This window comes from Sinohyriopsis cumingii, chromosome 15 (assembly GCF_028554795.1).
Source record: "Sinohyriopsis cumingii isolate HCF-2022 chromosome 15, ASM2855479v2, whole genome shotgun sequence".
NCBI lineage: Eukaryota > Metazoa > Mollusca > Bivalvia > Unionida > Unionidae > Sinohyriopsis > Sinohyriopsis cumingii.
Genome location: NC_142975.1, coordinates 113,951,965 through 113,979,146, shown reverse-complemented (window position 1 = coordinate 113,979,146; position 27,182 = coordinate 113,951,965). Strand labels below are relative to the sequence as shown.

General features: G+C 37.2%; 1 protein-coding gene across 2 annotated transcripts in view; it reads right to left on the bottom strand.

Moving 5' to 3' along the window:
- The window catches only part of LOC149782521 (neo-calmodulin-like), an 84,045-nt gene that overhangs the window by 15,054 nt on the left and 41,809 nt on the right, over positions 1-27,182 (bottom strand). For both annotated transcript variants that reach the window (XM_089933949.1, XM_089933947.1), the window contains exons 3-6: positions 18,718-18,763; positions 8,488-8,631; positions 6,153-6,262; positions 4,998-5,088 (exon numbers count right to left, since the gene is read on the bottom strand). In XM_089933949.1, coding sequence (XP_089790075.1) covers positions 4,998-5,088; positions 6,153-6,262; positions 8,488-8,631; positions 18,718-18,763 — 391 coding nt within the window. The remainder of the gene's footprint in view (positions 1-4,997; positions 5,089-6,152; positions 6,263-8,487; positions 8,632-18,717; positions 18,764-27,182) is intronic.

The following is a 27,182-nucleotide window of genomic DNA, read 5'->3' as shown; positions in this document are numbered from 1 at the left end:
TGAAAAATTTCACCATTCCCGCTGGACATCACTCCATGATCGAAGATCGTCTGTTCCAAGTGGCAGTTACCCAAACGTTTGATCCTTGGTATCGTCAAAAATACAGCCTTCAATGGAGCCATCGAGGAAAATCCTTTGGAGTTCAGCACTACAATGTGTCCAATATCAAAGTCAGTCGCGATGGCAAAACCTTCTGTACCAGAGCTTTCAAACCTGACTTTAGTGACGAGAAGAATTACTTGAGGTCGTACTTGTCCCTGTACGAAGCCACTGGTCAGTTAGGAACCAACAATATTCACGGCATTACGTACGAGGATGATGCAGAAGGTTACACTTCGTGGGCTTTTGTTTTCACCGCAGACCAAGGCAGCGACGAGGGACATTTCCACCCTATAAAATCCGGCCAGATTCGTGTGGAACTTCAGTTTGCAAAGCCAATACCTGTAAACAACACAGTGAACGTCATCCTGTATGCAGAATTCGATAATACCATATAATTTAACAGTTTGAAAGAAGTAATTCTAGACTAATAGAAGCAATGGAAGACTGTTATCCCTCTTTGAATAGTGGAGAATCTGTGGACATGGAATGGGATGAGACCGTGGAAGTAGAACCGCTATACAAAGACGAAAAGGACATAGTGATGAGTCCAGATGGCCAGAACAAGAACAAAATTAGTCTCCTGTATTGCCAAACACTTGGCAGAAAAATTTACGGAATTGATCAAGAAAGATTGCTATGGATGTCAAAACGATCATCCCAGTCAAATTCAACACGAAAAATGTCTCATGCTGAGTCAAGAAGAAAAATTGGACGAATATCTGGGCGAAGCTTAGAGTCTCAACTCGGAAGAAGCCGTGTTGCATCAGTGGTACATAGGCTTGTGTGAACACTGCATTCCTCCATTAATGACTCTAGAGCTCTATCGCATCGAAGCTCTCTTGGCTCAGAGAGCAGAGACAAAACGAAGAAACGGTTACTTGTCAGACAAATTCAAAGAGAACGTCAGGATTGAATGGATCACTTATCATTACCTGTGAAGAAAAACAACACAAAAAAGTATATCTGGGAACTTTATTACCTTTTGAACCAGAGTTCGTACACTGCTTCTTGGAATCCTGTCGTGTGTGCTAAATATGAACTTACCTCATTGCAAACCTCAAGACCATCAAACTTTTGTCATCAACACAGACGACAGTCATCTCCCAGGAACCCACTGGGTAGCCGTCTACTTTCCCCGTGATGGTTGTGTGGAGTATTTTGATTCGTAAGCATTACTCACCCCCCCCCCCCCTCCTTTGGAAGACGATATCATCGCTTTTATGAGACGAAATGCTCAGACATCACGATTCAATAATGTGAAATTACAAGGCACAGATTCCATGGTGTGTGGACAATATTGCGTGTATTTTCTTCATCAACGCAGTCTTGGATATTCTTTAGAACATTTAGTGACTTATTTTGATCGTCACTCCTCTAGAAACGATGAGAAAGTAGATCGATGGTTTTGTGACACTTATGGTTATCTTTTGTCTTTAGCTAGGAAACGTAGTGTACATCAATGACCCAATGACTTCCAACAGTGGAAGGAAGTCTAACTCAGTTCACAACGTTGTCAACCTTGTCCAAAATAGATTGTTTTTTGAAAAAATGTTTGTTATTGAATTGTTAATTTAAAAAGATTTGTTAATGGTCAGTTGTTAGCTATTTCAATAAAAATGTTGTGTTTTGAAAAACAATGCATCTGTTATTTGTTTGCCATTTGTATCAAGAACCATGCTCGTTGACTTCTCTCTATCCCTCAAATCAAACTATTTTAGCGTTCCGACTCTGAACAGTGTACGGATGTTTTCTATCGTGTCAGCGCTTGAACCATACTAACCATCATGGTCTGAGAAAAACAACACATATATTCTCATAACTATGTATACATATTATAAAGGTGGCAAACCCCAGCCATCAGGCCCAGATACACACGACAACAAGAGTGGTAAGATACAAATAAACACAAAATATTCTTAGGCCCCAACCATCTTAAGACTATAAGGTAACCTAAGCCAAGTCAAAAGGACACACACACACACACACACACACACACACACACACTGCGGAACTAAATAAACAACAACAACAACAACAACACAGTCCCCAATTATTAACACGACATGTACATCCAACACTTATACTCAGACCAAACATACTAATTTATACAACAAAAAGGGGCACAATATGCCTTCTAAATTCAATATAGCTATTAAACAAAGAATCGTGGCGATAAAAGACCAGTCGCAAAATCAAGATCTAAGGCAATGGAAATCGAGTCGAAACACAAAAGCAGACAAACTCTAGCAAAACAGCAAAACACTACAACAGCACGAAGAAGAAAGAAAGAGGGTATCACAGAATGAAGAAGGAGTAAAGAAGAAAACGGACATCGACTTTCACATTGCCAATTTATATGAGGTTCTTCCTTCGGCTATTGAAGACCTCTTTCGATACAAGTTCTATACCCACAACCCTAACTCGATCCTTTGTATACCACCAACAAAATGAAAACCGAAAGTAAACACAGCGTGACCCAAACATGTATAGAATGCCTGACACCCAGCTGATTGTCAACATTTCGGAAAATCAAAAGTACACCATGTACACCAAATTCCAACTTTAATTAAAAACAGTAATGAAATTACACAACTCAAAGGATTAGGAAAATTACACGAGTGACTTACACACCATTGGAATAGATTTCTGTCCACTAGTACAACTGGACTTGAGTCCCGCGGGCCCCTTGTCTCCTTTCCCCGGCCGGACATGTTCATGAATTAAGAAGTGCGACATTCGCACATAAAAGCGGGACTGTAGTGGCTCCATTCCTACAGTCCCGATCAATTGAAAATCTCGACCTTCGAGATTTAACCAGTCGCAAAAGCACTGGTTGCGTAGGCGACTTAAATCCTTTAACTGAATTGAATTGAATTGAATCTGACCATCATCATTCCATCATCATTCAGCCAGGGAACGTCGACCGGTGAACATCGTGAGCAGTGCAAGGCAGCCGACCACGTGCTATGAAGCAGTGCAGTGCAGCCTACCACCGTGCGGCTAGACATAAAATATTCACCTTGCAGCACAAAGGGCACTGCAGCATGGAGTTATACTGGAAGACAAAACGACACGGAGAATTATACCGGACAGCAAGATACTAGGGAATAGAGTTAATGGAGGGAGCGAAGAGTGGATATAGCTGCGGCACGTGGGCCGTGACTAACTAGCAACAAAAAAGCAACAAAGGGGGCACGACCTTTTAACACGGAGCATGCAACCCACGGAAACCTAGCTACCCAGCCTTCTCAACCGTTGATAACAGCGGAATACCAGTGACTTGCGGGATATTAGCATAGAATTACTTCCCTATGCCGAAAAGTCGTCATGACTGATAATATCAGTGGAGACCAATCCGGACCTGTCGGTGACGTTCCCGAACACGATTTGAAAAGGTCGAGCAACGTATCAAATTGCCTGGTTGAATGTTGGGTTCTCATTTTGGCTAGAGAACCAATTTGATAATATCTATTTTATAACTAACCTAATTTGACCTATTTTGGTACCGCCGTCTAAATTCTCATACTCAATTTTCACCATGCGTGACTCAAACTGATATAAGTCGTTTAGGCTTCACTGACTGGTTCTTATTTCATATTTTATGTACACTTTGTATACTAAATTCAAACTTGTTCGTAAATATTTATTTAAAATTTAAAACTCTTTAAATTTGATTAATTGCAGAGGTAGCTTACACATTATTGTCCATTAGTAAAAGTACGGGCTGGTGTTTCAGGAAGTACACAACGTCCATGGCTGGCTTGTCGAGTACCTTTTCCTCCTTCACCATGCTCGGACAACGTACACGTGGCAGTATGTGGAAAGATTTCCACCTGCCACACGACCAGGTGTCCTAATGTGGGTTGACACCTGGGGCAGTTCAATCCAACTTGACTAACATGAGTGCGTGTTTCAATTCCCACTCATGTAAGAGCCTTACACTTAGGTTGTTAAGGACTAAATAGTCCTACAACCTAACGGCTAAATTAAATAGTACTCTTTGAGTACATATATGCCTGGGGGAGGTGGCTCCAATTCCCTCCCCCAGGAGTAATTAATAAGCACATTAAGTGCACTAACCAGTGGTACATGTCCCTAATGGACGAACACCACTTTAATCCAATTAAGTCAAGTCAAGTCAGTCTGACCATCCATTGTTGACTCATCCTCCTATGAAGATGTGCTCAAGACTAGCGAAGCTGAACGAAGCTTACGTGAATTTGCATCGTGTCAGGCAAAGCCTGATAGCGAAGCCTGAAGAGACAGAGAATGTCAGAATGTTAAAAGTGACTGAATACCTGATAGAAGAGCTCTTCAGAGAGGAAATCAAGAAGGAGAAAGAAGAATGGATGGAGAAGTAAAGACTTCAGAAACAACAGAGAGAGCAGCAGCAACAAAAGCAACAGAAGGAACCAGACAGGTTTTATCAAATGCCGTGTAGACATCAAAGAGTTCTCCTTCTCTTTCCGAAGAAGCAGACCCTATCCTGTGGGAAACCCTGCCGCCAGACGGGGACGCAATTTTAGACAGTAAAAGATTGCCATAGCTCCTCGTCCACAAAAAAACAGGCCTTTTCAGTGCTGCCCAATACTTACGAAAAGAGATACTAATTCAAATGCCAATGGTATGTTAGTAAGTTAGAAGTGCATCTATAAGCACATCATTTCTTTTTCTTTCTTAGAAGTGCTTCTATAAGCACTTCGTTTTCAGTAGCTTGTCAAATTTTTAATTAATGTTTGTAAGTAAAAAGTGAGTGAGTGTTTCTTTTACGTTGCGCACAAACCTGTCTGCAATAAAATGCAGTGTGTTATGAGTATGTGAAATCAGATCGCAAACCACCCAACACGCGAAATCAGACTTAGGGGGCTGATTTATCATAATATGGCTACGCTTACTTTCTTCCTCCGACAGATCCTCCCCCATACACTGAAGAATAGCCCTGACATCAGACGCACATATATATCCACATCCGGTCTTATCGAAAACCTATGGAACAATTAAATAAAAGTAAACATTATTCAGCTCAGTTTCTTTTCAAAGCTAGCTACAAGTAGACAACGATAGTACTGTGCCACGCTTATGAACGGAGACATGTTCAAGTCAACAAAGATAAGGGGCAGAGGTTGGTTCATGCTAAATCATAACACTCCAAAATAACCGTATCAGTTATCATCCGTGATTTTGTTTTCCACATCTGACTTAAAAATTTCGAATAAAATTTCCATTCTTTAAAGTTTAAGTAACTAAAGGCCTGATCGTAACCTTACTTTTTTTTAAAGTTTTCTCTGACCTCAATGTTTTACATCTTCGCTAGGCAAGGTTCCGATTACCCTATTTACAACTTTGCTGAGAGAGAGAGAGAGAGAGAGAGAGAGAGAGAGAGAGAGAGAGAGAGAGAGAAACAGACAGGGCAGAGACAGACAGATAGAGAAAAATATATACAAACATCAGACCGGAAAGTGCTATTCCTGCATTCTGCAGGAGGATGAATATTATCACATAGGTTAGATATTTTGTAATTAATCCACAGCTGAGATTTGAAACCGAGTCTTGGGGTTACTGTACCACTAGTCTTGCCCGCACGCACCAATCCCAGTAACTATCTCTCATCTACACACACAATAACTCCGGAATCATCTGATATAAATCGATGGACATAGAAGTTAGTATTGATAGCTGCAAATATGCACCAGACAGAACAGAAAATATTATATATGGATCCTACAGGAGGGCGCTCTGAATTGAAAAGTAACCTCATAACCCTGGTTCGAATCTCGGAAAAGGCGCGAATTAAAAATTATCTAACCTGTATGATAATACGCTCTCTCTCTCTCTCTCTCTCTCTCTCTCTCTCTCTCTCTCTCTGACAACATGAAGTGAAATCTCATATGGAGAAAGAATAATATCATACAGTAGATAATTTGAAATTTGTTCGCTACATAGATTCGAGCCCGATATGTGTGTGTGTGTGTGTGTGTGCTATTCACCATTTTCGCTTCAACATTTAAACAAACGACAAAAAATAAAAAATAAAGGCATAAATAATTTACTCTGAAGGCCTCCCTGAGTTCTCGCTCCTCATCTTCCTCCGACTGTTCGGAGATCCCACCCATGTTGGCCATCACCTGAACAAACTCTTCAAAGCTGAACGTACCGTCTCCTGCGAACAAAATGAGGCACCCAGTAAGACGGGTTGTAGATGATTTCAGGCGTGATTGTTGTCTTACATTAACCATTTTCAAGCACTGGAATTTCACATGCCTAACGAACATTTTTTATATAGAAAAAAAATTCATTTCTACCTGCTACGGTGAGTAACTACTATATTTGTAATAAACAATCATTAAACTTCATACATGTGTCGAAATTTCGGGGAAGAGTCTTAACGCTTAGGATTTTGCTTTGGATCGAAATCGTTTGATTTTTCAAGCAAAACATCAAACCTAAACAAACAATGTACCGTCCATTTATCAAACACTAAGAAAACAAAAGCCGTCTTCAGTTTTATTTCCAGAATCCATGTATCTGCATTAGGATCAATAAAGAAATAAAAACTTCAAATCTCAGGATCCAAAATCAGTAAATTTGTTTGCGATATCTGTTGAGCAACACCTTAAAATAATGTTAAATCAAAATCAAAATAACTAAACTATTAATATTAATTGATAATTTACAATAAATATTAAATTGATTTTTATCTAAAATTATTAGTTATAAGTTACAATATCGCCAAAAAGTGCCAGATTCATTAAAAAGTTAAAACATCTCGCTAACAAGAAGCTTTGAAAAACAAAACCCTCTTGCAAGTATCAAATTTTGCCCATTAAATCGATGTTGGTAAGTTGCGATAATGCGTTGTGAACATTGGTCTCCAAGGTAGATGATATATCCCATTTTGATTAGTGAGCATACATGGCTTATCTCCTAGATAAAGAGAGAGAGAGAGAGAGAGAGAGAGAGAGAGAGAGAGAGAGAATAGGGGCAAGTGTATAGACACAAATATGATAATTTATCTAATCTTTTAGAGATGTAATGTGACTGAGAAACAATATTAATTCCGCACTGACAATAAATAGTAACTAGTACCTCGTTATATCATGACTAAAGAAAGGCTACCAGCTGTGATCTAACGTGAATGAGCACACATTATAGTGAATGATCACATAGTACAGTGGATGACCACATATTATAGTGAATGATCACATAGTAAAGTAAATGATCACATAACCACATAATATAGTGAATGATCCCATAATATAGTGAACGACCACATAATATATTGAATGATCACATAGTAGAGTGAATGACCAGATAATATAGTGAATGATCACATAATATAATGAATGATCACATAATATAGTGAATGATCACATAATATAGCGGGGCCCCAAGTGGCCGAGTGGTCTAAAGCGCTCTCCGTTACGGATCACTGCCATCTGACCTCTGTCTCAGATTCAGCCAATGTGGGTATGTGAGAAAGCTTCCCAGTAGCTTTTCTTGGGTCGGTGGTTCTTTCCGGGGTTTTCCCGCGTTTTTCCTCCACCATTAATACTAGCCGCCATGTATATAGCCTATCGTTTGCTGAAAAATGACGTTAAACCCTACAACAACAACATAATATAGCAAATGACCACAGAGTACAGTGGATGATCACACAAAATAGTGAATGATCAGAGAGTCCAGTGAATGCTCACATAGTATAATGAATTATCACATCGTACGGTGAATGATCATATATTATAATGAATTATCACATCGTACGGTGAATGATCACATATAATACTGGCTTTCATAACCATATAATCTCTTGGAGCTACAACGTGGCAAGATTCCATTAGCACACTAAAAATTAAAGCAATAGCCACACATAACATTAACAGTATTGCTTAAATTAGGAAGCATAGTCTTTACAAACAAGTTGGACATGACTTTGAGCAAAAAGTAGCCTCATCCATTAACAAAATATCAAATGTTACGATGTGACAACTGATTTGTCTGTACGGGATGGTGTGTGTGTGCGCGTTTGTGGTTGGATAGACGGATGTTTGTAAATCTTAAGATCGTATGACTTACAAAAATGCAAATAATTACTATAAGTTTGTGCCCACTTAAAACAATATCTGTTCAATCGAATTCTTTAAGTTTGTTTCGTACGCTAGATGACAACTAGTTTTCAAAGTTATTAGTATAAAAAGTCTGTAAACTTTGCAGCAAATTGAACGGAATAAAGAAAACTCGAAACTTCTAAATTATCACCATATTACGTTGTCAATGGCATTTTTGAAACACGAGTACGACTGATTTGTATTTCTCCATTTCGTGTCATCTATTGGTGTATCTATTACAATTTGTTTAGCAGAGATCGATTTGGAAAATGTTTCATACCATCAATGTCTATTTCTTTCAGCATCTGTTTCAGCTCTTCTTCGGATGGAAATTGTCCCAAGTTGCGCATGACCGTACCCAATTCATCTGTCGTAATGGACCCGTCGCCATCTTTGTCAAATAGTCTAAACGCTTCTTTCAACTCTGCAATGATAGCATTAGATTTTTTGTCAAAATATGTGTGTGTGTGTGTGAGAGAGAGAGAGAGAGAGAGAGAGAGAGAGAGAGAGAGAATTAGTTAGTTATTTCATGCTATTTTAGAAAATTGAAACAATAAAAAGGGTTTCGCGATCTTTTATTTCTGGTTATTCAAATAAGAAATAGAGACTTTTTAGTAAATATAAAAGAACGAAAAAGTTAGTTTAATGTAAGGGTGGATCAAGAAATATGCGGACAACAGTAAACATGCAGCCGAAGGTCTATGCAACAAACCCCACAGCTGATTCACTGCAGGTGCATATTAGGCGTTTCCAGTGCACAACTGTATCCAAGTGTAAAGAAACCTATTCTAGGAAACGTTCCGTTTATTTGGCGCTTTATGAAATTATTTTGTTTTAATATTGCTTTTTGGGGAGGGAGTGTTCGTCTTCTCCGTACACCACCCACCCACCTAACCCCTTACCCCATGGATTCGCTCCTGGGAAGGTAACAATTAATTATACAACTTGGGCGTAAATATATATAAATATGTCAGATTCTAAATTTCATGTGACCAAGTAAGCAATATGTTAAAGAAAAACAAATTTATGTGTCATCATCATAAAGGAAACATTGTATTTACTAGCACAAGGCTATTGTGTTTACTAGTAAAGGACTACTGTATTTACTGGTAAAGGGCTATTGTATTTACTACTAAAGAACTATTGTATTTACTGGCAAAGGGCTATTGTATTTACTACTAAAGGGCTATTGTATTTACTGGTAAAGGACTATTGTATTTACTACCAAAGGGATATTGTATTTACTGGTAAAGGGCTAAGAAGGTACGTTTTTTGGTTTTATATCAATGTATTTACTAGCAAAGAGATACTGTATTTACTGGAAAAGGGCTACTGTATTTACTAGTATAAGACTAAGACGATATATTTTATTAATTTTACATGCATTCGATATAGCATGTATGATCTGTTTACAATTTCTCACAAACATCATCTTTGTTAATGGCCCATATCTCTTCCCAATTACAGTCAATACCTCTAGTAAACAAAATCAATTCACGATTGTTATGTTCTGAAGAATTATCGTATGGTTTAGATGCAATGCGGTGGTTTTATTTCTGTCTTTAATGTTTGCTAAATCCTGGTATCAACACAGATAAGTGTGCAAGAGAGAGAGAGAGAGAGAGAGAGAGAGAGAGAGAGAGAGAGAGAGAGAGCGTTAAAACATATCTCATAGACTAAAAATAGAAAAGCAAAATAACACGAAAATTTTAAACAAAACTGCAATCCTTTCTCTAAAAACGAGGAAATTATGTCCTCTGTAACTCCAAAACTGTGAGATAACGTCCCCTCAAATTCTTTACCCTAAAATCTCAAAATGAATAACCAACGATAACTTGATCTTAAACAGTGTCCACGTTTTATTTTTATTTTTGTATCACACCCGTATTCATTGAGTAATGACGTTTCAGTGTTCAACTTGTTGACACCCGTTTTATTCCTGCGGTGACATCGAAACAACCATGCATTTCTTTATGTTCTGTCCCAAATACAGAAGACAAGAAGACATCGAAACTGAGTTGATGAGAAAAATACTTTCAATATCATATGCAACTATTAGCTTAGATTTACTGCTTTTGGGAGAGGGTGATGCAAATGAAAAATATAGGATTTCACATCATGAATGCAAATATATAACCTCTACAGGACGATTTCAATAACCTACCCCAATCGTGAATATTATTTTGTCTGCCACCCCCCTAATAATTCTTCATTATTATTATGTTGTCATATTGATTATTTTGTAATACTTGCATTATGTAGAGAGATAGCTAATTTAAGCTGTTATAACTTGTGCCCAGTCCCATTGTATCCTTTTGTGATCTTAAACAATGACGTACTCTGTTATTGCAAAATGCCACCTCGATAACGATGCATCAGGTTAAAACAGAGAATAGAGAACGAATGTGTATAGCTGCCTATTACTCCCCTCCTCTTATTGGTCTAATATACTTATGATTAGGAACAGTGCATGATTTGATCAATGCAAACAGGATGTTCCATTCATTTCATTAAAGACATTTACCTGCAGTCATCTTCCGTTCCATTTCTTTGTTCTCGGGCGATGGGCCATTTTCATGTTTGCATTTTGCAATAAAGATGATGGAATTATTAAATGTATGGCACAAGTTTTAAACTGAAATATACGCGTAAGATTTATCGACAAAATGCGAAAGAAATGCTCTATGGAGGAGATTTATCAGGTTATACGACTCAACAGTAGAAAAACCAAGACGGCGGCTTTCAGCTCGTGTCGTTATTATTCCAATGAACGACCCAGAAAATGAAAGAAAAAAAAAAGAAAAAAAAAAGACTAATGGTATTTAAACCTTAGGTCCCATGGAGAAACCGTATGAAAAATTAAAACAAAATCTAATAAGGATTTTTTTGAGAATGGTAGTCTTCTATATAAAAAAACATAATAACTATTTAACTTTCTTTTTGTTGTTGTTCTTGTTGTTGATAAATTAAATGATCATGCTAGAATACAGTTATAGAATTCATATTCGATAAATAAAGGCTTTTTATCAAGTGATAGGACATGAAGGGTTATAATGCCAAACCTTTCCTAGCTAACGCCTCAAAATGTTTAACATTACAACCCTTAATGTCGCCCCATTGCTGGATACAAGCTGGAATTTCTCTTGTGTATGTTGTATAACTGTTATTTAATCACGTAAAAAGATGTGTCCTTTTTCTCTATATAAATACCAGTTTTCAAGTCATTATTTCGTTTTTAACGTGTACTGCAGCGCGCGAACGAATCGTTGAACTATTGACCTAGAATTCATGAGATGAAACTGCAGTGATACATGATACACAGCTGTACTGCTGGTTACATGCAACATTGACCTGTTCATGTTTATTTTATTGAGTTATAAGTTTTGTGAAAATATAACAAAATTCTAGTATCAAAATCGTTTAAATAATAGTTCGTATAATAAGGAGTATGCATTTCAGTTAATTATATTTTTGTACCTGAAAGAAACAAACTGCTTATTTGATTTGTTTTATTGATTTTATTGTAAAAGGGACAAAAATAGGGAGGAAGTACATTTGCTACTAATAGTAATTCTTGACAAGAAATGAACTTCAGAAACATATCAAAATGAAAAGACTCCTTGCATATTCCATGAAATCACAGAAAAAAGTGCAAGCAAAAAAAATATTATTTCCTTTTCCATGAGGTCAAAGAATTAAGTTCAAAACTAAATCCCTCCGTTAATTCATGTGCTGTAAGACTACGTTCATCTGAAATAGTCATGATAAGTTTTATTACTGGTTTTGGTAACTTGGAACCAGTAGGTGCTACTCAATTACATGTTGCCTCGTAGGACTAGGATACTTTTGTGTCTTTGTTTGTGTCCAAAAGAACTACATGAGGCTATCTTAACGTCTCATACAGCACTTCTAATCGAGCGCAGCGGGGAATGTCTTTGTATGACGTGAATTTGACCCAAATGTTGATAAATCTGTCAAAGCATCGCTACGCACCCTGATACGTTTCTGAGAATGAATGATCCCAAAAGCCTGGTATTTACAACAAATACTATACCTTCATGAAATATAAATTATATATATACGGTTACTGTGGACCGCCACATGGGATAATACTATCTAAAATATAATTTAAAAAAACTATTAATGAGCAAAAACTAAACATATATCCTCCTGCAATAGTTATGCAGCGTATTTGTTGTGCACAGTTTTAGACATAGACTACAGAGTAAGATTACACTATCGCCGTTATGGGAACGTACCAATGTGGATCGACACGACGGCTACAAACTCCACGATCAATCTGAATCGGCAGTATACACAATACTCCATTTTGTGCTAATAACCATTGGTGCCGAAAATAATTTAGAGCCTCTACTGCCACGAAAAAGTCGAGTTTTCTTGTTTGATTTCATTATTTTTCAAATTTATTATGTTTATGTTTCAATGAATTTATTGTTTTTAGTCTCCAATTAATTATTTGAGCTGAGTGGAATCTCTTTAGAAAAATATCTAGTTGGTTTGTAAGTATTTTAAGACAGTTATTGTAACATTTAGCTACTACTTATGTTTTCAATACCATTTTCGTATACCACAGAGTAAGTATTGGTAAACAATGGCACGCCAGACTCATTGGAAAGGCATGTTGTAGAAGTTCATGTTTTGTACTGTGTGTGTGTGTTTGTGTGTGTGATTTTGGATTTTTAACCGAACTTTAAAAAATATTCAGTCATATCGCTACGATGTCCGCAGTGTGGCAGCTTATAGTGATGTCTAGCACTGGGGCGTCATGCCGCAGACATGTTGCATGATGTCCCACCCAGTCACAACACTAACCTCTTAATGCTGAGCGCCAAGCGAGGCAGCTGTTACTACCATTTTTGTAAGTCTTTGGTATGACTCGGCCGGGGATCGAACCCACGTCCTTCCGCATCCGAAGCGGACGCTCTAATCACAACACCACCGAAGCGGTTGTACGATATGTAATTAAAGGAATGAAAATGACTTGGCACACAACATTCTACAATTGTGCGTACTTGGCGCAATAGTTCTGAAAGGCTGCCGATGCCTGTCATAGATTAGCAATGCTCTTAATAATGCAAATAATAGTTTTGTTAAGTATGAAACATACTGATTAGCCAGCGTGTTTGCCAAAATACTGTGTGATCCCAAAATTTATTTAAAATAAATATTTAATACTTTAAAACACACAATTTTGAATCAATAGAAGAGATTATTGACTATCGGAGACCGAACGTTATGTTCAGCCATCCCATCATATTTCGTAGCAATCATGCTTGGACGAGTCCAGTAAGCATTGGATGTTGAAGTTGTTTACGTCACCCACAGTTTTGGAGCTGGCTTTTTAATGTACCATTTTCAAATATGTACGAGATAACTAATTACCTATACCAAACATCTGCAATTGGACCGTTGCCATTTTTACTGGAAATGTATATACTTCACACTTGCCAAGTAATGGTGACGTAGGAGCTTGAGGTTGGGCTTACCAATCTGGGTCAGCGCTTTTTATACTCCATGATCTTACCCATGTTGCACCCATGAGTGTCAATCGAATGTAAACCCACCCAGATTAAAACCAGTAGATGGATATCATATCGTGCTTTGCGCGATCGACAGGTCGTTTGCAGGTTAACCTCATTATCACGTTTCGCATAGACCAGGGCAGCATGAGGGCATTATTTTTTCGCGCCAGTAGCTTTGCAGTCCATCATAGTTCTTCTATTAATAAAGTCACCGCGAAGTAGACATGATTGGCAGGTCCAGACGCATCACGACCGGGTACAATATGCACACGCAGTTGCAAGCAAGTATTTTTCTTGACTGGTACCATCGCCATGCAATTACAGAGAATATTTTCCTGAAAAATATGTATATCTTCGGCAATGGTTTATATGCTTTGGGGTTTACCAAGAACTAATCTGAATACTCTCTTGTCTGGTGTCACCAACGATCGTTCTTTATTTTGTCCAACAAATGTTACACGTACAAGTGCGTCTTCTTGGAATAAGAGTCGGGGCTTTTCTTTCACCGCTCAAGTTATTGTTGGTGGTTCGATATGGTTATAGGAGGACTTTAGTGCGGTGACTTTTTCGGTCAATTCCACTTCATCATTGTAGGAACAATCCCTGGATGCTTTCATGCTGGACAGTGTAATTATCGACAAGGCGTTTTCGCTTGTTAAAGCGATGATTCCAAGTTGACCTTGAGTGGATATTGATAGATCAGGATAGACCCAACTGTATGACCCTCAGCGAGTTTTTAATTGATCCTATACTAGGGTACAGATATACTGGTCCACAACTGGAACTAAACTGTTATCGATGTTGGCATGACATGCCAGCTGATCCAACACAAGGTCTTCTGACTTTGCTCAAGTTGCATCACCGCCTTGAACACATTTTATAAGCGTCGCATTCGCCATGTACACAAATTTATCGATCTTCAAAACAAACTCAAAAGACGGCTAATAGCGCTTACTTTTCAATATGCAACCTCTGTATCTCTATTTGTCCATGGCATTCATTCTAAACGAGGCAGTTGCTGATAAACTTTTCAATGATTTATCATCGGACTTAAAGAATTTTTAACTTCTAAATGTTTTGGTCATGAATTCTTCTAGTACACCTCTGTGACCTTCGTTTTCTTTAGGTTGTTTACCTAGAAATCGAATACTAATAGACCCCCATGTGTTGGTGGACGCTTGCACACTGAAGACATAATATCCAGTTTTATTAGCATTAACTTTAAAGCATAACACAAAATATCCCTGAACAACTCCAGAATCATTATAGAACCGACTTCGTGAACTACAAACGTTATTGCTACTCTTGATGAACCAAGATCTCAGAAAACATCAGAAAACCTTATAATTTTGGGAGTTATTCTGGCTTTGCCGGCCATGACCCCAATATAAGACTCCCAGCGTAGGCCATTATGTGGATTACTTAGCAGGACAGAATTCCAGGTAGTTTATAGTAAGCCAGGTAGTTTCCAAGACGGTTTTTAGCTGATGTATTGCTTTGTTGCAACATCAGTATTGTCGATGGGCTCCTGTGTCTGTCGAATTTGCTCATGATAAAATCTCAGCTCATGTCATTGCTAGACATTTGAACTTTCGACTTCGTATTTGTATCGACGTAGTCTTTGATGAAAGCAATAGACACACAAGAATCTCCGAGACCCTTCTTGTCAGTGATTGAAGCCAGAATTTTTGTCACGGCTTCTCGTGGGTTCAGGACAACGTCGTTGATGTCCATGTTGGACGTTCGCAGGTTTCCAGTTTCGTCACTTGAAAATTACAAGCTCGTTTGGATCATCGACTCCAAAAGCAAAATGGTTGCTCAACTCAGTCATATCAGCTTTGGAGGCAAACCTGGTCAGATCCACATCGGCGCCGCTTCGGGTCGCTGCTCAACAGGCATTTTGTATATGTTAATAGTAGTGTATACGTGACTTTCTCTTCAACAAAGCGAAACCGACAAGACTTTGGGTGGCCTGTGACCTTTTTCTTCTTTGAGTCGTCCCGGTTAGTCGAAGACATATTCCTTTTTTTCTCGGCCTGGAAGCTTCCCCATATGCTATACTTCTAAAAACAACCTTGTTTCAGGGCTATCGTCAATGCGGTTTCGATGGCTCCTAACTTAGCCGCCTTTGCAACAGCGGGAACCGCAACCACCATCAGCGCTCTAATCGACGAGATGTATATAAACATTCCATAACTCTTCTGATTTTGAACCATCTCTGACTTTCACAACTTTAATGTTACTGAGGTGTATTTTGCTCGAGCTGATTAAGCTGCGACTGTGTTAACCACACTAGGAAATTTCAGTCAACTTTGCCCGAGAAAGTTTTAGTGTAACCCAACAATCACGTTATTTTCGCAAGCTGGTTTTCGCTAACCTCGTGATAAGACATTATTCTTAATTGTGCGGTTCAATTAAGGGCCTGAGAAAACTAGAGATTTCCATTGGCGCGTCGATGACTCTCATCCGACCAGTGCCCTCCAACAACAACATCTTATCAGAGAGTATCACATAAATGCACATGTAATTGGGGACCGAGTGATCTGTTACACATTTTGAAAGTGCATGACAACCACGGACTTCTTGACCAGGTCTTGTGTTTCATTGAAAAGTCGCGATGACTCACTATGAAAATTTTGCCGCTGATACCACGTTCGACAAACTAATATGTCATTTAGTATTTTCAACTCGACGGGAATTTTCGACGGCTCTCTGTACATGCTAGTGGCGAAGGGAGTGATCGCGCACTTTTCATCGGAAGAGCTGAGAAGCTCAATAGCCACGTGATATCAACAACAAACTCCTTTTTAGTGTCGTTGTACAAAATTTCAGTTATATTAAATGAAAGTGATATCTTTCGTAAAAAACCAGAAAGAAAATATAATTCTCAACATATTTATTTCGAGAACAACTACAAGAAACTTTGCCAGTCTGATTCATCAAGCAGATTAGTCTGGTTCACTGCTTCGTATGCTCCATGTGTGAGAGAACGCATGTCAACGTGGTAGTCATGTGATACAACAAAACTCCGGAAGTAAGTCTCGAAATAAATATAGAGAATTTATTGTTCTTTCGATTTTGTATTTTTATTACAACCAGTACACGCTTTTCATTTAAGAATTTTTTTCTACAATATTTGAAAATGACGGTTGTGAGATTCGATGTGCTCGTGCGACTAGTAATCGAAATCGCTAGTACCAGCTCAAAATTCATCAACGTATTAGTTTTATCGTCTTTCAGCAGATGAAAGACATAACGATTTTAATACTCGCAATTTCTGAGAAAAGAAATAATTTTCATATCGATTTTATGCAGGTATAACTCGATTTAACAACGCGTAAGTTTGCTAGCCAATCCGCTAAGCGGCTATGCTTTAACGCCACCATGTTCTCCTCTTGTGATGCGAGACTGTTTTTCATACCATCCATATAAAAACAGATATGGATATCGAACTGTGTGTGGAACAAAAAGTCTACTAGACGAAACCTAATCCACTGAGCGTTTGGATTGTCTCAACATGTATTTTTATGGCAAGCACCCAAATGATCCATATTGCAACCTCCTTATATTCTGGTTAGAACTCGATAAATGTAACGCACGATCAGTTCAGTTACGACTCAATTACGTAATTGTTTCAGGCGTCATGTTGTGGAGGAAAATTCCCGGGTTTTTCCCGACTTTCGTCAATATTTGCAAAATTCAAGGACTTTTCACGGTCGGGAAAATAAATTCTCATTTCTTCCGACTTTTTCCCGATTTCTTGGTAGCGTGAGAACCCTGGTTAGCCCAACATCTACATTTGGATGAAAAAAATGACATGCCGTCAAAATACCATATTTATTCACTTATAGTTGAATTTAAATGCAAACTGCACAGATCCAGATCAGCCGGAAGATATGGGGTTCTGCAATTTGTAACGAGTATTCAATAATAAAAAACATAAAAGAAAACAATATAGACCATGATTGTCGGCCCATTATGCAACGGCAGATCATTGTCTACTTTGTTTGCACTTGAACTTGACTTATAAGCGAGTATTGTCGGTAGTTCTACTTTTCTAACTTGCACGTGGATCTTCAGCTGGAAAAATATTCAGTCTTTAAAATATCCAAAGCTTTAATCTTTGACTAAAGTAAGCAAGGCTGGTGCTCTTTTTATGAAAATATATGAAATAAATAAACAAATTATAATATGTCATTTCTGCAGTTTGACCTTACAGGTGTACGATTGTAGATTAGTTTAGCATCTTGAGCATCTTAAGGTATTTTTTCTTTATTGTTATTCTGCGATAACATCTGAAGTAATCGATCATGAGCAAGTTTTCATAACAAATGCCTGATACTGAAATTACTGATGATGAACCTTCTTTCATGAAGTAAACATATTTAGGAAATAATTATCAAGCATATATTTAAATGTACAACACAGGATTATGATCGTATTTCACAACTTATTACCTCTCTTGTGACCGAGCGTCCGCCTCGGATGCGGGAGGTCGCGGGTTCGAACCCCGGCTGAGTCATACCAAGGATAAAATGGTAATAATATCTGCCTGTTATGTCTGTGGCACGATGCCCCAGTGATAGACATCACTTTAAACTACCACACCGCAGACATCGTAGTGATACGAATGAAAAATTTTAAAGCTTCGTTAAAAATCGAAATCACACACACACACACACACCCCTTGTGTACAGCCAATGTTAACTGCGGTAAAAAAGGCTCCACCCTTCGAAACTTCCATGGTAATTTTATAACGGCAAAAAGCGGTACTGCTACATATTATCTCACTGATGATGATAGTTAAAGGTTGGTATGTAGGATATACTTTTTATCCCTTATTTTCTTCTTGTCTGTGCTTTATTATGCTGAAAGTGCTTCATTTCCCTTTAGATTGTTTTTAAAACAAATAATAACAGATGCTCATAGATGATAATAAATAAAAAGTTAACAAATCGCGTACTTACCCTCAATTTGTGTCACGGAGTACTTCTGTAAGAGATTCGGGTCTGTCTGAAAGATATAAAAAGGAATGAATACCTGAAGCTTGCACTTGCTGGAGGATCGATCAAATACTTACAGATCAAAGCATCTACAGGGGAACCACCAATTATCTTTGTGCAATTCTCATATTGAAGTATTATAAGGTGTATCTCTGCTAGGTCATCATCTAATTAGAAGGTAGGCGAATATGATAAGTTGTGGATGAAAATAACTATACATCCAGATTTTCCAATAAATCAAGCAAAATTAATAACTGTATCAATTGTTTGATGTTATTGTATGACCTTGTGCATGTATATTATAATCCGGTTAATAAGAACTGGTGCGGATAGACAAAATAAAATAAACTTGTACGTATGTAAGTGTGATTTAGATTTTTTTAACGTAGCTTTAACAATTTTCCAGTCATATCGCTACGACGTCTGCAGTGTGGCAGTTTACAGTGATGTCTAGCACTGGGGCATCATGCCGCAGACATGTAGAATGATGTCTCACCCAGTCACATTATCATGACACCAGGCCGAGCAGTCCTAATACTAACCTCTTAATGCTGAGCGCCTAGCGAGGCAGCTGTATGTACCATTTTTAGAAGTCTTTGGTATGACTCGGCTGGGGTTCGAACCTACGACCTCCCACATCCGAGGCGGACGCTCTAACCACTATTACACCGCAGCGGTTTGTACGTTGGTACGTAGTTTCGTAGGTAATAGTGAAATAAGAAAACTAACAGACTTGTCAGAATAAACGCAAAATAAAATGCACTCGAAATAATACATATTACCAACTTGAAACACACGAGTATTAACTATTCAAAGTCCGATAAAGCGTTATTATTCATATAAAAAATATAATTGGTTTTCAGAAATTGGCACAAGACATCTGACAGTTACAGCGGATTTAAATGTTCATAATGCGAAACAAGCGACTGAATTAATGTATAGGAATTATTTTAATAGTATGACGATTACGTTATGATGATGTAAACTGACAGCCAAAAATGCGTTGATACGCGATGATAAATGTCAAATGCATGAGAGAGAGAGAGAGAGAGGTGTCTCACGGCCAAATGCTAAATGATCCAGAATACCATTACGTAAGCAATACGTGCTCCTAAAACTGCATTTACTGATGGTGCAAACATTATATATTGCCTATATAAAACATTGCTATACAATATTATTATAATATGCTAATATTAATTAATGATATACTGATTTTCGTAACTATATAATAACAATTTAACCCGAAAGATTTATAATATGCCTACCATCCAGAATATATGTATTGTCCCTTCATTGTCTTGTGGGTATACAAAAAGCAGCGATAACAATCTCGCTCTGATCAGCTGCGATCGCAAATTCGAGACTAGGCTCCAACACGTGCGTTTTACCGAGTCATCATAGAATCTAAACCCACCATGTTTTTCGAGTCTATCGCTCTTTCAGCAGGTTAGTTTCTCCTGTTAAATATCGAACTGCGGACTTGCTGATTTTGGTGTGATCACCTCAGAAAAATTTCAAATCAGTGGATATTCTGTAAAAGTTATGCTTGACATTTTCATGATTTGGAGAGAAACTACAATTATTGGAATGTTCCAATCTACCGTACAATGCAATATCGTTTTTAAAAAGGGTCATACCGTACAATGCAATATCGTTATTAGAAAGGGTCATACCGTACAATACAATGTCGTTATTAAAAAGGGTCATAGTCGCGAACAGGTGTTTGCACTGAACGAATCTTCTCAATAAGTAATAGAGTAAGCGAAATTAAATAGGTTTTTTTTGTATAACAAACTAATAAATGTATTGCTAATATGTGGTAGTCATGGATAAATAACGATCACGGTTTGCAAATTAAAGGTTTTCCAGAATACTGGGAAAAGAACTTGAATTCAAAAACACGTTAAAAATGTTGCCCTGAGCGTCGGTGAATATTTAATCTTTTAACTATATATGGCCATATAAATATCAATTGTAATTTCTCAACTTTTTACATAGCTTTTCTATACTTGTTTCCGAAAACATCGGTACTGTCACCTCAACTTCAAAAGCGACGAAACTCTTTCCTAAGTTATCACTATTTATTTCTCCCTACTACCAGTTTCTTGTTAGTTTCCCCACTATATTTTAAGAGCCTATATCGAGAAGTGGAAAAGTGAAGACATCGGCAGGCTAACTCAATTCAATTTACAATGAATATCAAATTACCTGTTACAAGCATGAAATTTCTCTTTGCATCACTCGTTATTCTAAGCACATTGTGCTTCGTTCCGCCAAGATCGTCTTCATTCATCAAGTGATATTCTATCATTAAAAAAGTCTCCAATTCAAAGAAATTTTACCCTCTCCAGACTGAGACTGTTTTATAGAAGTAGATGAACTACATACACATCAGACAAATAAATAAAACCCAATTAGACCCCCCCCCCTTCCCTCCAGATAGGGATTTGTATGTAATGACTCGATGACGAACTGAATATTGAACACAGGGAACATTAATAATATTTTCAGAAATTTGCTATCTCTGAACAACTGAACAAATGCCAACATTGCAATCCTGTAAGCTTTATCTGGCATGGATTAAAAAGGACAAGGGCGGGTCTAGGAGGCTGGAGGAGAGCTCCAGCCCCCAATCCCCAATTAATAATGAGCACGAAACAACCGGATCGCTTCCTATAAGACGGTTTCTTTACAATTGATCGGTTAAAAGCATACCCTGATAACTCTTAAAATGCAGGAATTACTAGCCCTCTGGGTCCACTCCCTTCGACGATATTTTCTGGATTTTCATTGAATGCGATAAGAAGTCTAAACGTGTGAATTACAAACTGAAGAATCCTTAGGTAAAGAACATTGAGAGACACTGACCTTAGTTTGTATGAAAACAGATTTTACAAATATAAAAAAACAGGAAACATTTACACAAGTTTTATAATCATTCAGAACAAAATAACTAATTTCCGAGATTCCATCATTTCCAAATTATCCGCTTTAGTAACAAGTTTTAATTTAGACCAGTCATAACTGCCGCTGACCGATAAAGGTATCAAAACATGCAGTCAGAGAGATTTTCTTTGCGAAGTCGGTTAGAGAAAGAGAGACAGACAGACAGACACAGATAGAGAGAGAGAAAGAGAGAGTCAGCGTAACATATCCATGAACAATTTTGCGGGAGGTCGCGGATTCGAACCCCGGCCGAGTCATACCAAAGACTTATCAAAATGGCACTAACAGCTGTCTCGCTAGGCGCGCAGCATTAAGAGGTTAGTGTTAGGATTGGTTGGCCTGGTGTGAGGAAAATATGACGGGGTGGGACATCATGTTACATGTCTGCGGCATGATGCCCCAGTGCTGGACATCGCTATAAACTGCCGCACTGCATATATCGTAGCAATAAGACTGAACATTTGTTAAAGCTACGTTAAAAATCCAAATCATACACACATACACATACACACACACACACACACACACACACACACACACAGACACACACACACACATCTTAGGTTATACATAGGCTTAACATGTAAGATTTTTAATCAATACGTGTTTAATGTCTTCCACTCTTTATGACCTTCTACTGTCGTTGTTGTTTGTTTTTCTTTTTTCTTTTTCTATTTCGTTTACTTTCTCGAACCAAAAACCATAATCCTACTTTGGAAATAAACCGTATATTGGCGTATAAACGTTAAATTTTAATAGTTTCTCAAATAAAGGCCGCTGAAAGAGATCATATCCATAAATTATAATAATTACATTTTGGGAAATTATTGAGATGTACGAAGTTTCTCAGGTACAGGAAAAGGCTGTCAAATGGAAGCGTAGTTGCCGACTGCTGGGATTGTCCCTGTAGGTGCACAGACCAAGAACACGCCGTGCTTTGCAACTAGAGTAACATCTAGCTTATCGATTTTGCCATCGCATAAAAAGTCCATCAATAATTTTGTTGTTGTTGGGGGTGGGTGGGGATCCAATCAAGGTTATCTTTTTAAGCTTAATACTTGTACTCTTGTAAACTTAGCACTTACCGTCCAACATCACTGACATAGCTGATTTGCAAAATGAAACTATTATCAGAAACAAAAACAGTTTATCATCCGGCCTAATTAAGTTTATGTTTTCAGGAAAGGAAAATCTTGCCTAACAAATCCTTTCTTGACGATGGAACTAAAACTATGACTGATGGCAAACCCAATGTAATTTATTTAGATTTTACCAAAGTTGATGCAACGGTGGCTCACGCGCATGTCTTACGGATGAATCAATGAACGTTACTTTTTGTAGAAATCAACTCTGCATCCAAGTTCAGTTGAATCCATGAAATTGTTACAAATGGAGTAGAGTCTTCCCATCAATCACTTAAATGTATATATTCCTTCTTGGGTCTATTCTTTTCAATATCTTTATCAATAACATTGGCAATGTAGCATCCAGCAGTGTCCAGAAATTTACAGATGACACGAAAGTTGATCGAACAGACGAATCAGCTAATGGTACTGATCGTATCAGGTACGATACTGATTATCGGTATAAATGGAATAAGGATTGGCATACGCTGTTCAATGTAAAATAATGGTAAAGTCTTTGCATTACAAATACAACAATGACAATAGTATATCCAACATGAAAGGAGAATTACAATCAATGGACAGTGAATAGTATTTTGGCATTCTTATACCAAGTTACTTAAATCCATTCAAACACTGTGCTGAAGGTGTTAACAAGTGCATTCAAATATTGGGAATCATTTAAAGGTGTTTTGTATGAAGACATGCTGACATTATAGCACGTCTTTCTAACAGTCTTGTTCGACCACATTTGGAATATTTTATTAAACCATGGAACCAATTTTATCATATACAGATATTAAACTCAAGGAGTGTGTACAATACTAAAATGCTTGTTACGTGTTTAGGCTCAAATAAACAGTAACACAGAAAGAGTGAAAACAACAAGCTTTGAAAAAATGTAACAAATTATTTATTTCCCTGGAAAAATACTGTAAAAATGAAAAAATTAAAAACTTACGGTTCTAAGAATCAAATCCAAAAATAATCCAAGAATAATCCACGAATAAAACTTTAGCTGTCCTAATAATGAAATGTTCTAATGATTTCAAGTTCGAGTCCCGACGAAGAATCCAAGATGGAAGGCGATGACGTATGCTATATACTGTTCACTATATACTGTTCAATGTTGCTGTCTATAGTTCTATGTAGAAACACAAGAAATAATCCTCCGGTTTTGGAAATCCAAAATAAAATTTTAAAGAAATGTCTTTTTTCAGGAATTCTGTATGATGACTCAAAATATTTCCCGAGAAACGTATAATCCTTTTGAATCCCAATAATCTGAATAAAAATTAAAAGAAACGCCTTTGTGACTCAGTGTTTAGAAGCCCGTCTGAGCTTATTTCAATAAAAAGATGGTTTAAGACTTGAATTTTACGCAAAACAGATGCCCGGATAAGGGTCACGTGATCATGTTTACATATAACAAATCACGTAGCCCCTGTATGTCTTTGATAAGAACCAATTATTTTACTCCGAGAATAAAAGCTGTTTACTTCACTAAAAACTATTTCCACGTCGATGGTCACGTATCCAACACAGCATCGATCTCAACCTTATTATTCCACAATAAAAATAAATTAAAAACAACTTGTTCACGTGGCTGTTACTAATTTTTAATTAAGGCGGGAACCAGGTCAGCCTTATGTTTACAAAAATGAACAGTCACGGTCAAACTATTTTCTGGAAAAAGTATGAGTTCCTAGTAAACAGAACTAAATTATTTTGACATATAATGAAATTAAAAAATAAAAAGACTTAAAACTTACAATTAAATCAGATTTAAATTAAATCAAATATACATAACATACTAAACTGATAGACAGCTTTCGAGGTCTTCCATATCTCGTGCTTGAAGAAAGATGTAATTTGACATCGAGAAACATACTGAATCTTGAAAGGAAAGAAAGAATACAAAGTAACAAACTGTTCGTTCTTGATATCGATTCTAAACCTCAAAGCCAAACATTCAAAATTTCTAACAATCAAGTTTTCATCATACGTGTTATGCATATGGATATTTTTGGTCAGTCCTGGTACATGAATTAATTTCATTTTTGTATTTTTTATTCAGTGCTATAAATTGTACAGAGTATCTTTAATTAGATTTCGCCTGCGTGACCTTAGTCTGTTAGGAGAGCAAACAACTTACATACGTTCTATAAATTGATGCTGACGTATGTGTTGAAAATTACTCATAACAATCTTAAGAATAAGACTTAATGACGTATCTGGCTTAATTTTTCATTGGCTGGTGGGGTTTCGATGACTCTAGAATAATTCAGTAACTTCACATTTTTTGGGCTAAGTCACATGAAAGGCAGTTCGAGGCAAAATGAGTAGTACAATCCGTCACGTGGGCATATTGTGAAATATAAGGAGCAATAGAAGGTGTATATAACGAAAGAACTAAGCAATCAGATTTATTCGGTTTTTGGAGTCATCCTTTTTTCTTGTGTTCCTGTTGTAAGTCTGCAGACGTGTTTTATGTTGTACTTAGATATAAAGTTGTCATCATCTGGACAAAATTATTTTTTCTGGAACTGTTGTGAGTTATTCAAAGTAATTCATGACAACGCTTTCTTCACAACATCGCGATTCTTGGCAGACCAGTGCATTTCCGGTTTTGAAATTTTAAGGGGCGCAAAATTAGACGGAAGTTATTTTTCCTCAAATCTTGTGGGGGAGGGGGAGCAAAAAGTCATAGTTCGCCTTGGGCGCCAGAAACTCTGGTACCGGCCCCGAAGTAACCTATATACCTGATTAAGAAATAGATAATGATCTAACTAAAATTCTACAAATTAAATACATTAATTGTAATTGTAGTCTTAAGTGATGTTAAACATTAACCATCAAGAAAAAACAAAAGCTTTGCAAATTGGTAAGTTGTATATAGAGAACAATGCACGAACGCTGTCCTATTTAACCTTACGAGTGGGGGTATCTCACGAGTAGGGTTATAATGCATAATGCGCATGCGCTCCTATCTCTATGGCTTATGTAACTGGCCAGTGACAATTTTCTGCTCGCCATATCGCCTTTTAAGGGGGTTTCGATGATTTAGGCGAATTATAAAAATTCGATCCACTATACCGTTCAGCGGGCCTCCTGGAGCGATTGCTGACTCGAGGTTTCTCTTTATTCTGGTTAAAATTTATATTTACTTACAATAATTAGATCGGACATGCACCAATAAAAGTTAATGTTGTGCTGACCTAAAGAATTCCCGTCCAATTAGGTTAAATAGCCTATCAGAGCAGACGTTGCAATGTGATTTAGGGAAATTTATCTTGATAAACGACATATTTTGTTTTATTGTAATAAATGTGAAACTATAAGTTTGATTGGTAATATAATGGTCAACATTACATAGCCTCGAATCATTGTCCATCAGATCTTAGTTGTTTCAGAGGTTTCGATTACGAGTACGAAAAAAATTAAAACTATAATTAAAAAAATTGATCTTTTAGAAACTCACATTTTAAAAACCATAAAGTACATATAAAAAATGTAGGCTGCAACGGATAATATAAGTCTAAGTTTTAAGCATCCTTAAAGTATTTGGGTTCCATAAATAGTTCACAAGGTGTCTTCGCCAGTGCACGGCCAGTCACAAGCCAACATAATATGCTTATAACAAGTAAACGTACGGTCTCCAGGACTCACGGTACTAATTCAGTTACCATAGTAAACCTATGCAAAAACAATGATATATAAAATTCAATAACTTTAAATTTCTGAGTACTCATGATCAAACCTATATTTATCAGTATAGATGAAACATGGATGACAGCTTGTGTGTAGAGAAAAGGATATGAGCCGCTGCATTTTCACGACCTAAATGTGTTTGAAACATGTGCTTTCAATTCCGCACCAGTGAATCGGATGCTAATTTTATTAATGAGTGTTCCAAACTCAAGACTGTTAAAGGAATGACATTCAATCACTAAAACAGTGTCTCCATCTTTTTCAGTTACAACTATGACAAGTTCTCAAAATATTCTTTTCCTAAAAAATAACTTACATTATTAATCAATCCCGGCCAGCCAAACCCATATATACGCTATTTTATCATTACCCACCCATTTCCGGACTCGTTCCCCTTTTTCCATACAATTAGTATCGTGTGTCTTCCAGATTGGTTAGTAAGTAAAAACTCCGTACTGTGGCTGTGTAGTGAATATTATAAGTATCCATGTTTAATGTGTGCATTGCTACATGTTATCTACATAACTATGAACTGTCTTCTAATGTCACTGATATTGTTTATTTAAACTTTCCTGCATGCTTAATGTCACAGTACAAACACAATATTGTAGCTGTGCTTAATCGTGTTCATGACAGCATGTTATC